The 13,621-nt window shown below is 40.4% G+C and overlaps 1 protein-coding gene across 1 annotated transcript; it reads left to right on the top strand.

The window, feature by feature from the left end:
• Positions 1-1,889: 1,889 nt before the first annotated feature.
• LOC104268287 (riboflavin-binding protein-like) lies at positions 1,890-13,379 on the top strand. Its single transcript, XM_009879480.1, has 5 exons — positions 1,890-2,040; positions 2,775-2,874; positions 3,850-3,978; positions 8,999-9,110; positions 13,015-13,379. Exons 1-5 carry the CDS (start codon positions 1,902-1,904, stop codon positions 13,255-13,257), a joined length of 723 nt encoding a protein of 240 aa, XP_009877782.1. The 5' UTR covers positions 1,890-1,901; the 3' UTR covers positions 13,258-13,379.
• The last annotated feature ends 242 nt before the right edge of the window (positions 13,380-13,621 follow it).

Consider the following 13,621-nt stretch of genomic DNA (forward strand, 5'->3'; position numbering starts at 1 on the left):
AGCTTATAGAGATTGTTTTATTATCATGCTCAGTGAGTTTGCTCAATGAGATTCATACCACACTTCCATTGTGCCAATGTTTGGTTTTTTGAGCAAAAAAGGTTTGTAAATACTGGCCCCAGAGTATTATCTGCAAGCCAGTGTTCTGTTTTAAACACAAAAACAACAGATGCTACTTTCCTTGTGCACCTAAATAATTGCAAGTACTGAGTGGTGCTGCTCTTTACAGTACTCAACAACATTTGATCTGTGAAAGTATTTCTAATCACCATGTCCAACTCACGTGATGGTTTGTGTTCAGATGTAGAATCCTCTTTGCAGAAAGCAGATCTCACAACGAAATCCAATCAGCAATCACTATTAATGGTACCAGCAACAGTTTCTTGTAGTGCTTGTGACACTGGGTGGAGAGTACACGTGAGGCAGAGTCAACAGCTGAGGGTTTTAACAAGATCTTGTGACGAAAGAGCAAAGAACCAGGAATCGCGAGACATGAATTCTCTTCCAGGGGCCTCAGTAAAATTACTGCATAAGCCAAGGCAAGCCATCAAATCTATAGCCAAAGTTAAGCAAGTCAGGCTGAAATATGAAGCGTTGTTTTTAATGTTTCTAATTCAGTGAAGTCCTAATCTGTGATAAGAGCCTCATGAAACTGTTGTAGAAATTAATCTAATAATTAAGAACACAAGGAATCACTGCAAAAAACAGGCAGCGTGGTTAGTTGGTTTTGGTGTATAGGAAAGCTGTTGGTTTTTTTTTAATTTTAACCTGGGTTTGTACTTTTCTCTTTATCGTGTCAACATTTGCAACAATAAAAGGGCATTATGTGCTGGTCATTGCATCTGCTTTTGAGATAAATCTGTGTTAGCATTCCAGAAGGTCAAGGAACTCTTCCAGGGCAAATGAATTCTGGAGCACTGTTGCCAGATGGTGTGTATATAAAGTGAAAATGAGGAAAGCACTTTACTGTCTTCCTGTTCCAGGGAGAAGTATCACCCAGAAGGAAAGCAAAGCAAAAGAGGTGAGAAACTACCAAGAAATTAGAGAGACAGTTTTTTTCTTCTGTAACATGTTATTTTCTTTGTGTCGGAAAAGTCTAGGTACATAGAGGAGCTGCCGTCCTTATTCAGGCAAAATTATTGCAAAAAGATAACAGGAATATTTAACTGAAGAATGAAGGGTTAAAATAATAATATATATAAAGAATTATGCATTGATTTATGTAAGAGGTTCTAGATTTATCTATCTCACTAATATGTAATCAGTGATTACAGAAATTTCAGTCCCACAGACAAAATGCCTTTATCTTGCATTTTTGACCAAACTCTACAAAAGAGACAGAAAATAATGGATCCAATTCTGAAGTACAAATTAGCGTAGCCTCACCAAAGGCCAGTTATCCATGAAATTTATCCAGCTCAGATGCTGACCACTACTAATACAGCTCACTTGCAACTGTATTAAATGTGTAATTTCCAAGTGTTGCAAAATATCTCTGCAAGTTTTAGAACTAATCACTCTTCTCTCCAAATCTAATGCAGCAGAGGAATGTCTCTTGGAAGGGTTCAAAGATAAATTCAGGTTGGTGTAAGAAATTTAAAATAATTTTCTTAACTACTGAAGATTATATTGTGTTTTCATAAGTAGCCTGAGCTATTGATGGTTTTTATCACTTGTCACCAAACCTCAGAAATGTGTAGCAGAAATATTCAGATACCGGCACAGAGAAAGGGAGAATGTGTGTTTTAATATTTATGTTTGCCTCTTTGTGGAGCATGTTTCGTTTGGTTACACAGGTAGCTTTTTTTAAGTAGTCCCCTCTTTTAATGTTATGGCTTCTCCCAGAAATGAAGGATATCAATAAAGATTTCTCTCCATACAGGAAAAAGAACTGGACAACAATGCTGAGGTTTGCTGTCACCCTCTTTGCTGTCATAACGTCATCTACCTGCCAAAAATATGGATGTCTGAAAGGGGGCACCCACAAACTGAAGCCAAGTCCTGAGCCACATATGCGTGAATGCACTCTCTACTCTAAATGTAAGAGTGGTTTGAATTTCCCAAATGTAGTCTAGAAGTACAGCTCTGTGCACACTGACTGTTTTGACAGTTCCCTTAATTTCTCAAAAATATATAAGATGCAGGATATGTTGCCTTTGAAAAGCTTCCTGCATTGGCATTTTGCTGCATGCAGACCAAGAGTAAGATTCTAGTTCTTAACAAAGTCAGCTGCAAAACTCTCATTGATGTTATTTTCTTTAAAATTCTTTAATTTCTCTTTAAAATTCTGATACAGTTTACTTTTATTATATCTCCATCTGCTTTAAAAAGTTTACAGCAAAGATGAATTTGGTTTATTGTGATGAAGTATAAAAGCTAATTAATTGTAGCAGACATCAAATGGGAAAAGTTGCAATCAAAATTCTATAGTGAGCGAAGTATAGCATTTCCTACTTTTTCCTCAACTCTTTTTGTGTTTGGTAGCTTTCAGAGTTAGTATCCCTCAGGATATAACATCTGGCAGAACACTACTACAATTCTTGAGGCTCTCTGGGCACAGCTTGAAAAGCACTGTTGATGCCAGTCCCTCTCACTTAGCATTTACACTGCTGCTTCGAAAACCAAAAATGTTAGTGCTTGAGCACATCTTCTAGTTAGCGCTAAGAGACTTTACCATGTTACAGACCAAAACAGATTCATCTTACACTTCAAGTCTTGCAAATATAGTATTAAAGAAAACCCTTATTGCAAGATCTCTGTTTCATTCCTAACAGCTTCCTGTTGCTACGCAGACTTCACAGAGCAATTGGCTCATTCCCCAGTAATTAAAGTAAACAACAGCTACTGGAACAGATGTGGGCAACTCAGTAAATCGTAAGTCAGCTTTGATGTTGTCTCTGTCCTGGTTCAATAGACGGGTGCTACAGCAGCCACTCAGCTAATGGGAACTGGAGTTGCTGGTGGACAATCATTAGGTTGCCCTAGAGATTGTGCCACCCAGCCTGGCTGCAATCATCTTTTCTCTCTACCTGACCAAAATCTGATTTTATTTCTTCTCCTCTCACAAAAGCCCATAAATCCCACCACGCCACACCTCTGTAGCTCTAGTCAATATAGGCCAAGCGTCTTCCTTTGTTTAGAAAGTGGATCCACTAGATTATTAAATTTCGCAAACAAAATGCGTAAGAACCCAGAAATGAAACTTCTGCATATTTAGAATAAAAATTCTTGTAGTCCTGTGGGTTTTGTAATCATGAAGAATGTCTTCATAATTAAGATTTTTAGTATCCTGTTAGATGCTTGAGCTGTGAAACATGGCAAGTCATAGAAATAAAAGAATGAAAGTACAAAACAATTAAGCAAAAACAGATGTGCAAAAGTAACAGCTATAGCCTGCCGCTCCCAGAAGAGCAGCAACAGTTCGCGCTTTTAAGTAACTTCAGCTGGGTGGTGGGAAAATCTAAAAATCAGTGAAAACAAGAGGCTACAGCACAGAAGAAGTTTTGTACTATAGTTTTAAACTACATTTTATTATTGCCTGGAATCATTCTTGCCAGGAAAACTCAAGGCCTCAAAAGTTTACAGAAAGCTTACACAAATAGGGCTGAAATATGCATGGAAACATTTGTGCACTCTTTCGCTGGCTATGGTAATTGCATGGTCAGAGTCTGCACACAATGCCAAAGGAATGAGTTTGGAACCTAGACACTAACAGGGCAAAAGGATGTTTTCTGTGTTTTTCTCCTGGTCTGTACTATTGCATCCACATCAAAGCAGGCCTAGAAAACTGAGGCGAGAGCCTTGATGCTAAGAAACAGGCTTATTTGTGGCTTTTCTCACCCACCACAGCTGTGAAGATTTCACAAAGAAAATTGAATGCTTTTACCAGTGTTCTCCATATGCTGCTCGCTGGATCCATCCCAACTACACTGCTGCTATTCGGTCTGTTCCACTGTGTCAAAGCTTTTGTGATGACTGGTAGGTTCAGCTTTTTATCAAAGTATTTTTGTTTAGCTTACTATGCCTGTGTTGTTAGGGTGTCAACCAGCACCGGTTGGTGAAGCACAGGTCTCACAATCAAGTGGCATTCAATGGTGTTGCACCACCTTTATGCCTTTTCTCTTGTTCTTCCTCTTCATTTCTTGTTTGCCATCTCTACTTTTTCCTCTGCTGAGCCACTACCCCCAAAATAATGACAACAGAGGCTGAATGCCGGATGGAGTCACTGGAGTTTAGTGACTCTGGGCCAGCACTGCCCTGCTCTCCATGAGGATGCAGCTCAGTAGCATCAGACCTGCTCGATGTGACGGAGGAGCTCTTGCCACGTTGACAGCCACTGACAGAAGAGAGGGCCTGCCCACCCTTTGAAAAGTCTATGCCTGTGAGTTAGCATTTATCCAGACAGAAGTTTAAACCTAAATACTTTATCATGTTATCATACATTCCTTTTGTATGTGTAAGATCATAGGATCATAGAAAGGTTTGGGTTGGAAAGGACCTTAAAGATTATCTAGTTCCAAGCCCCTGTTCCAAAGCCCTGTCCAGCTTGGCCTTGACCACTTCCAGAGAGGAGGCACTCACAGCTTCTCTGGGCAACCTGTGCCAGTGCCTCACCAGCCTCACCGTGAAGAACGCACTACAAAATCATGAAAGCAGCCACTTCCTGTATGTTTTCAGTGAATTCATATAACAAGTTAGCTAAACTCCTTAATTTTTCACCCTTGGCCTTTTCTGTTCCCTTCCATCATCCTCTCTAAAATCACTTCTAAACTTCAGAGAAGCTTGCAGCCCAGTAATGCTAAAATATTAATAGCAATAAACAAGCATAATAGCATTTAATTTTATTTCCCAAAAATACAGCATGAGGTGATCACGTTATGTTTTGAGTGCAAGACATGTAGTGGAACAACCCAGCACCCATCTGTCTTTGGTCTTGGGGTAGCAGGATTACATGCAGGTGGAGTACTGAGATTTTTTCCAGTGGTCCATATCCAGCATGTAAATCTCCCTCCCTCCTTCCCTGTTTTGAGATGTTGGATCTTAACTAATGTCATCACGTAACAGAGAAATCTCAGTCAGTACCGTATTAATGTTGTGCCTAGTAACTACAGTAACTTGTCTGTATGATTAAATTGGTGTGAAGCGTAGTACAAACAGCACAGGCTGTGTTCACACTGTAGGATTAGAACTGCTAACATCCCTTGAAGTAATGAACTGTGAATGCCTGAATGCCTTAGGCTGCTCTGAAAATCACAGAAAACTGTTTTAATACTTCTAAAAATGTTACAAAAGAGCTTTTCTTGGAAGCTTAGAAAATACAGAACACGTGGTAGCGCATGGTCAGGTTCTCTTGTGCTGCTCTGTACAGTGCTTGAATATTGTTGACACATGGTTCCATTTCAGTTCTCACAGAATCAGAGAATCTTCTCTCTTGGGGCAGTCAGTGCAGTATTCTGGTAGAATTTGTCTTTCAATATGTCTCCATTGCTTTGTGCAAGAGAAATAAACCAGAAGTATAGCTCAGATTTGTAATGGAAGAGGGTAAGAAGGGTTGATGTATTTCATAGCTTCCCTAGAGTTTTCTGTAGTGATGAATTTTATTTCTGTGTCAGGAAACTAACTCCATGTGCCTCAGGAACAGATTTGTCATGTACCATTTTCCGTCCTAAATTTTTGGTAATCTTCTAAACTGAATCCAGATTATTGACCTCCTTGAAGATAAAGACTGAGACTTTGAATTTGTCTCAGTGCTCAGAATCTCAAAGCTCAGAACCAAATATTAACAAAATTTGAAAACTTTTGGATATTAAAGTGTTGGAGTTGCCAGTGATCTTTAGAATAGATCTGACAGGCAAAGCAATAGAATACCAGTATCTAAAACAAAAGTATCACGAACTAAGTCGTGTGCAAAGTCATCACCAAACTGCTATATCCAATGAAAGTGTAAAGATGAAATAAAAAACACCCTGTAAATTTAGTTTACATCTGTGAACCGGTTTAAGTCAGCCCTAGTATATATGAGATTTATACCAAAGTGTATGTTAAAGGGTAAATATTACACAGCAAAACCCTCAGTGTCCTCTGGGTATTGGCAGAACCTCTAGATCAACATGGTTTTTAACTGTTCTTGTTGGAAAGTATTGGGGGGAGTGACTGAGAGCTGCTGCACAGGAAAAACTGACCCTTTTCCAGCGTAGTCTCCTGGCACAGAGTACGCTCGACTCTAAACAAGTACTGAACAATGATCTATTGCTCCTGTTGGCGTCATAGATGCCTGGCCTGAATCAAAATTGTAATGATGACCTGTTAACATGCATGCTAGTCTGTGTGCCTGACTAATGCCAATGTCAGCCCCATTCCCTCACGCTGCTTAAGGCCTAAGGCTAGAAAAGAGCCTGGACAGAATTGCCACTCTTTCTGGTGATTTAAAGTAACATTTTCTTCGTGTTCTATTCACTAGAGTCCCTTCAGCGTGCTGTAACACTGCTAGTGATGTGACCTACTTTCTCTACATGCTGTGAGTGTGCCTGCTGCATACTGTATGTCTTTGTGGCCAGAAATGTGCAGAGGATTCTGAATGAGCAGTGACTTCATGTAAAAGTAATTCATCTGACTAGCTTGGGGCCTTCCTTTTCTTCCTATTGTCTTAGGATTCCTTGCTCCCACTAGTCCTAAAACTATTGTTTTTGAAAGAGCCCAATGTACATGCTATTTTGTGATCCACCTGTGAAAGGGCCCTGTGCCCCTTAAAAGAGAAACAGCTAGTTACAAAAGTGGAAGAAAAAAGCTTTGACATAAAAATATCCTGGCCTAGTTAGTATGTTCAGGGAGGATCTTCTAAGTATTTTATGTTTATGTTTCTCATAGGCTTTAATTAATGTTTGAAGAAACCACTTATAGGTTTCTAGACAGCAGAAATCAGACTTTTCATAAGTCACAAATTTTCATAAACTTATCTTCATAATTACTTCTGTTGAGATAAACTCATAACAAGAGAGTTTTGCCTTGCTACCTGCTTATATAATGAACCACAGAGACATTTCATCTGACAATTCATTAGATAATAGTGAATAAAAATATAAAGGCTTTTATAAACTTATGTAATTCAAATTCCTGAGGAAACCAGAGGCATTGCATGAATGACCCAGTTCAGTAAAACTCTGAAATACATACTGATAATTTGAAAAGTATAACTGAAGGTAACACCAATTTCCAGAGAACCAGTTCTGCCATCTCCTCAGCCCCACAGGCTGCTCATTCCTTCCCCTGCTCTGTCCCCACCCACATGGCAGCAGCCCTGTCTCAGAGGCCATGAAGCAACCCTGGTGTGGGAGCCCATCAAGCTCAGAAATACTTTGGCAAATAAAAACAAGAAACCAAAAAATAAGACTGTGGGAAGGACACAGTTGCTGTAAGTGGAAGCTCTAGTATTAGGCAGTTCACAGCAGATACCGATCGATTTGGCTAGAAAGCAATGAATTAAGTGTGTGCGTAAACGACGTGCCTACACGGCCTGAAGAATCAAGGCTAAGTGTTGAATCTGATGCTGGTACGTGGAGAGCTCAGAGATGGTGACTAACAAAAAGTTTGCCCTGGTGCTCCCAGCCACACTGCCTTCAGGCTGGCAAAGTGACGAGCATTAGCGAATCAGCTGCTGTCACTGGGGAGTCACCTCCGTGTGTATTTCTCAGAGTTCCCGCAGCAGCTAACAACCCACAAGCCAATTATTCTTACAGTCCCTAGTCCCAAATCCAGTCACGGCACAAGCTGGTAGGATCTGCCTATTAGTGTCACATTATAGTGATTTATCAAATTGCAGCCTGTGTTTCCAGCACAGCCCTTACCTATGACAGCAGATTCGTGGATGAATACATCTGAGAATATGTGACTCCTGCCCTAGACCTGTTTAATTCTTATAGTTCTGTGACCACATGACCTCATATTTCTTTTAAAAATATAAGTCTGCAGCCCTCTTCATAGAAAATATTTTTGGAAACGGGTCCCTGAAGATTAAAAATTATAAACAGAAAAATATAGCCAAAGGCTTTACTTATAAATACCGTGCTGAATGACAGTAACTTTCTGAAAGCTGTGCCTCATGGTTTTGGCACTCTCAGTTACTGCTGTGAACAGTCCGCCTGAAGCAATTGAGACTAAATTTAAGTATATGATAACTGATTTGCAGAAAGGGAATCTTAGGAAAGGTAAGAGCCAAAAAGTAGAACACAAAAAAAAGTGGAAGGAAGGAAATTGTGTCATGAGATCTCTCATCACATAGACCAGCCAGTTGCATACTGTACTCATTCCAGGCTGTTTATAGGCTTTTTTTTACATTACTACTATCAAGTTAAATTAAAATTTAAAACTTTAGACCTATACCCTACAAAACTCTTATCTTTCCTTCTTCACTTCAAGTTTAACTTCTTTCAAAATATTGTTCTAGAGTTAACCGACTATTAGTTTATATGATTTTGTCATCTGTGGATTTTTCTTATTTCAGTGCACATTCCTCACAGCAACCCCCTGCTCAGGAAATACCATTCTCCTTTTCTTATATTAATTCATAAATACAAACCTTCCCTACATTTTCTTCAAATGACAGCTCACTCTTAGCGTACGTGTCACAATATTGAACATCAGTATCCACAGCACGCACTCCCACACAGCACTTCCACCACTCCGTAAAACCAGCCAAAGCAGAAAACACTGCGTGAATTAGTGTTGCTCCTCAGAACGTAAGTCCTTTTCGTGAGTGTAAAACATAGTGGGTGAACTGTTTAGTTTTCATTGGGATTTAGTTCTTCCTGGCCAGCTCAGGGTTTACATACATGTCAACCCAAAATAATATGCACATTTCTTGAAGATCTGTTGCTAAGCTGCACTGTGCAACCCTACCACAGTACTCGCAGAGCCCACGTACACTTTGGGAGGTGAATCTGAGTCCACCGGAAAAAAAGTGAGAGAAATAACTGTATCTTCCACGCTAATCTCCCTGAAGGTATGAAGCCTGCAAAGATGATTCCATATGTGTTCGTAACTGGCTGACAGACTGGAAATGGGATGAAAGTGGAGAAAACCGCTGTAAGGATAAATGTAGTCTGTACAGTGAGGTAAGAAAACCTGATCAACTGGAGCAGAAAAGATGGCATTAAGAATTCTTCTCTTTTTTTTTTTCCTGAATATATGGTTGTAAAATGCAACAGATTAATTAATTTAACTTCAGCAGTTTTAAGCCATACCTACTTCAGACTTTTTAAATATATAAATTTTAAAACATTTATGTAGATAGCTTGCTCTAAGTATATGTACATTTAATTATTCACTATTCATACCACTTCTGAACCAAAAGTAAAGGTTCGAGCAGCACCAGTATTTTACCCACAGTGGGGTTTAGAAAGTGGGAGATAAATGTACTTTGTTCATACAACTGAGACACTGAGATGTATTTTATAAGGCTCCTGACACAACGTGGGGCTTTACACAGCTGTGTCTTTTTTTAATTGGGATGTAAATTCCGGAATCACTAAGGGTTTTTCAAAGTTTTCATGCCTATTAGGCATCTTTGCCCTTTTCTCTGTTTTACCTTTTTCTGTTCAAGTCCTTTTCCATCTTCCAAATCTGTAACTCCCAACATTCTTCTGTCTGCCTTTTGTTCTCCATAGACCCTATCATGTCTCTGATGTGTGTTCTCCGCTGCATTTTTCAATGACTAGGTAGAGCTAACTTTGTTCTATGGAACTCTGATGGTTAAAAAGCAGCCCCGATAAGCTTTCTGAGAGCTCATTTCATCTTTCTAAGAAGGTTTAATGGTTGGGATAACTAACTTTATGAGCAAAAACATATAAAATGAGAACTGACGAGACTTAAAGGAGCAAGATTGCCTGGATTTTTTTCTAGTAACTCAAGTAAGTTTACCATCAGAGCAATATAATAAAGGTCAAACCTGCTAGATTCATTTCAATATTTTTAATAGTTGAACTTTACTGAGTTCATGAAAAATGTCCAAATTGCAGAAGTAAACAAAATTGAAGTGTAGTGCTTAGGAACTGATAGTAAGGCTTGCAGAGATCCCAGATTCATTGTTTTGAGTTCAATTCAAGTGTATGTACTTCCAGAAGTCATTTCAGCAACTGATATAAGTGGAAGTCACAGTCCAGTTAGTGCAGGATTGCTGTCTGCCTTGCAAAAGTGACACTAATCAGCAGCCTCAGGAAGATGGCCAAAAAACAAATGGGCTGCGGAAACTTAGCGCTTAGTTTCCCAGATGTGCTAAATCATCAGTAGTTCCAGATGAAGTGAAAAACGAAATCATAATCTCCATAAATAATCTCCAGTCCCTCTTCAAACTGTCCCTGGTCCAGAGATAGAAGCTTTTAACCTTGAATTCCCTTGTACTTATTTCTTAAAGAAAATATACCATCTGCAGGGGAAAACATGCAGCAAATCCAGAGGTCTTATCACTCGAAGCCAGACACAGCTATTCCTAAACTAAATGGAACCACACCCTAAACTGCCCATGTTTTTCACCAAAAATATGCTTGCATGCTAAGTAAGAGTAAAGTTTCCTCCGAGAAATTAAAAAAAAAAACACATTCCCCAGTTGAAAATTACATGATACACAAGCACCAGACTCGCCTGGTTTGGACTCAACTCATGGAAAAGATCGTTACTGTTCCCCAGAAACACAAATGGTTCTCCAGTGTCAGAGCACTGCGGACAGATGCTCACTTTCTTTTGATGCCCTCAGCCTGCACAGAGGAGCCATCAGCAGCCCTGTATTTGGCATTTGCAAGTGGTTCTAAGGACTGTTCGGAACAAATGCTGAATATGGAACAAATGCTGCATATTAAGAATGCACAATGGAGCAAAGCCAGCTTTAGCCTGTCTGAAATGAGGCACATTTTGTCATTGTTCTCCCAGCTGAGAGCTCCCCAAGTAACGTTAACGCACAGGCTAGAGCATTTTCCAAGAAGCTGAAGAATCAGAATCCTTTGCGGTAATTTAGGGACATGTTTGGTAAAAAGGGCTGTGTGCACTCTTTGCTGCAGCTTTCTGGCTATGCTTTGATCTTCAAGAAGAGTTAGGAAGAAGGTCAAAATAAAATTACAGATTTAGCAAGGAGAAGAGCATCAATATGTGTTACATAACTTGTGGGACACAAGAATGGGATGTAGCCATGTCTCTTGCACACAGAGCTGAGAAAACCCACATGACAGCTTTTAATATTGTCTGGAATTATTAGCTAAAAGCAGGCAGAAATCCAGGAACTATACAGAAGCTGGAAGAAAATGTCAAATGTTGCTTAAAAGCACAGGAATAGTGGGAAAGAAACAGCTAAGATCTGCCTGCCCTGAGAACACAAGGAGAAAACTAGATGCAGCAGCCTTTCCATTTCTGACCCTGCATTGCTCCCAGTGCAGTGCCAGCCTCCAGGCTCCTCCTCCAGCAACTGCAGCATCCCTGGAGCGAGCCATGGATAGAGATGGTGTGAACTGAAATAGAGAGTCCTTGGGATTACTTGGACTGGACTTTTTATTGTTCACAAACGAGAGATTCCTAAGGCAATAGTGATTAGTATGATTTCTTCACATTTGCCTTCCCGCACAGTATACGTCAACATAGTTTTGCATGTTGGGAGACAGGGAAACATCTCATAAGAATAACTTGTGGAAAATAGGTGGAGCAGAAGAAGTTGCAAAACTATAGATGCCCAGTCTCACTTCCACATAATAGACTTAAACCTGTGCTCATTATTTTTTTGCACACAGAGCAGCTCCCATGCACAGGGCACCTTACGCAAGATTCAGTGTGTCAGATCTTTACATGAGCCGGCCATGATGGTAAACCAGTACAGCATCCAGAAATTAAAGCACTAAGAGAAACATTGTAGGATTAAAGAATCAGCATCATGTGCAAGGCCTGCTTGTATTATTATAGATGAAACAGCTTCCTTCAGAGAGATGCTGGTGACGTGGTCAAGGTGAACCAGTCTGCAACGGAGCTCAACACTCCTGCTGCCTGGCCTGCTGTTTCAGTCATTACGCTCCCACTCCTTAATTCCCAAGGCCATCACTCCCACTCCAACTTCATTCTTAGCTTTTCTTCTGGGAGTATCTAAAGTTTCCTTTACAGAAACAGGAAAGAATGAACTTCAGCCACAAACACATGGGAGAAATGCAGGCAAAATAAGTATATAACCTGCCTACTTTGTGGCTGGATGAGGTAACTCCTAAGTTAATATTCATCAGGCAAACTCAAGCTGGGCAGGCAGAAAGTTGCTACAATGTAAGCTTGGCAAACAAGAAATATCTTTGTTGTGTGTTTATGTAGACCTTAAAAGACAACGTAGTACCAGGAACAGGATAGATTCACTTGAGGAGGGTACAAGAAGCTGCAGTTTACAGTTTCTTGAGCCAGAAAGGCCATTGCACCACTAGACACAGCACTCTGGGAGTTACATCTGTTCCCTTTGCCTGTGAGATCCTGCCCGGTCATGATGTACATTGCAGCAGGCACAATGAGATCCCACCAAGCTGTGACTTCACTGGGCTGTCTCTGGTCTTTAGATAGATAGAAAGATTCCTATATTCAAAGCACTGGCGGGCACTTTCAGCACTACTCTGATCCCAACACATGTCAGAGTGTCCTGACATGCTCCAAGTTGTACAGCCTCTCACACACAGCTTTGATTTGTCAGTCCAAGAAAGCTAGCTGGACTGTCAGCCCCAGGGTGGAAACAAAGGGCTGGCTGTTGATCATGCTGCATTTTGTGTAATCACTTGCTCTCACAACAGGCAAATCACTTTTGCCAGCTGTGGGACAGGATAACATTTTAAGATATCTCAGAAATGATGAAACATGGCACACAGCGAGACAGGGAATGACTGGAGACTGCTTTTTTATAATCTAGTACCATTTTTTTAAAATGCTATAACTGTTTGTAAGTTTGATACAAACTGATTTCAGCTCGATTCTTTTAAAATATAATTGATGCATTTCTTATCTGACACACAGATGTTCGCAAATGGGACTGATTTGTGCCGTAATATGTGGGGGGAGTCATTTAAGGTGAGCGAATCCTCCTGCCTCTGCTTGCAAATGAACAAGAAGGACACAGTGGCAATCAAGTATCTCCTCTCCAAAAGCTCAGAGGAAAGCTCCAGCAGCAGCAGCAGCAGCAGTGAGGAGCATGCCTGCCAAAAGAAACTCCTGAAGTTTGAGAAACTAAAGGGAGAAAAAGAGGAACAGACAAGATAAATGCTGGTGGATGTACATCGGGACAAGAGAAGTCATCATGGAGGCTGGGCTCAGGGCATTGTGCCAGCCTGCTTTATCCCCTACTTCCTAGAACACAATAAATCAATGGTTGGTTATATTAATCTTTCTCTGATGTTTTTGCATCTGCATCACAAAGCTCGCAGACAGGTTAGCACAGGTGTAATCTTGAACTGAACAGCTAGAAGCCTGAAGGTAACATCTAGGGGTTGGCTTTCAGAGAGGAGAAGCACAGGAAGCTCCTGCTCACTTAAGGTGGAACAGGGAGAGCTGGAGACCTCTGGAAGGCCGTGCCAGTAACGCACCAAATCTTCAACCCAAACCCTTCATGAGCATAGGCACACAG

This window comes from Apaloderma vittatum, unplaced genomic scaffold, assembly GCF_000703405.1.
Source record: "Apaloderma vittatum isolate BGI_N311 unplaced genomic scaffold, ASM70340v1 scaffold21402, whole genome shotgun sequence".
In the NCBI taxonomy this organism is placed as follows: Eukaryota; Metazoa; Chordata; class Aves; order Trogoniformes; family Trogonidae; genus Apaloderma; species Apaloderma vittatum.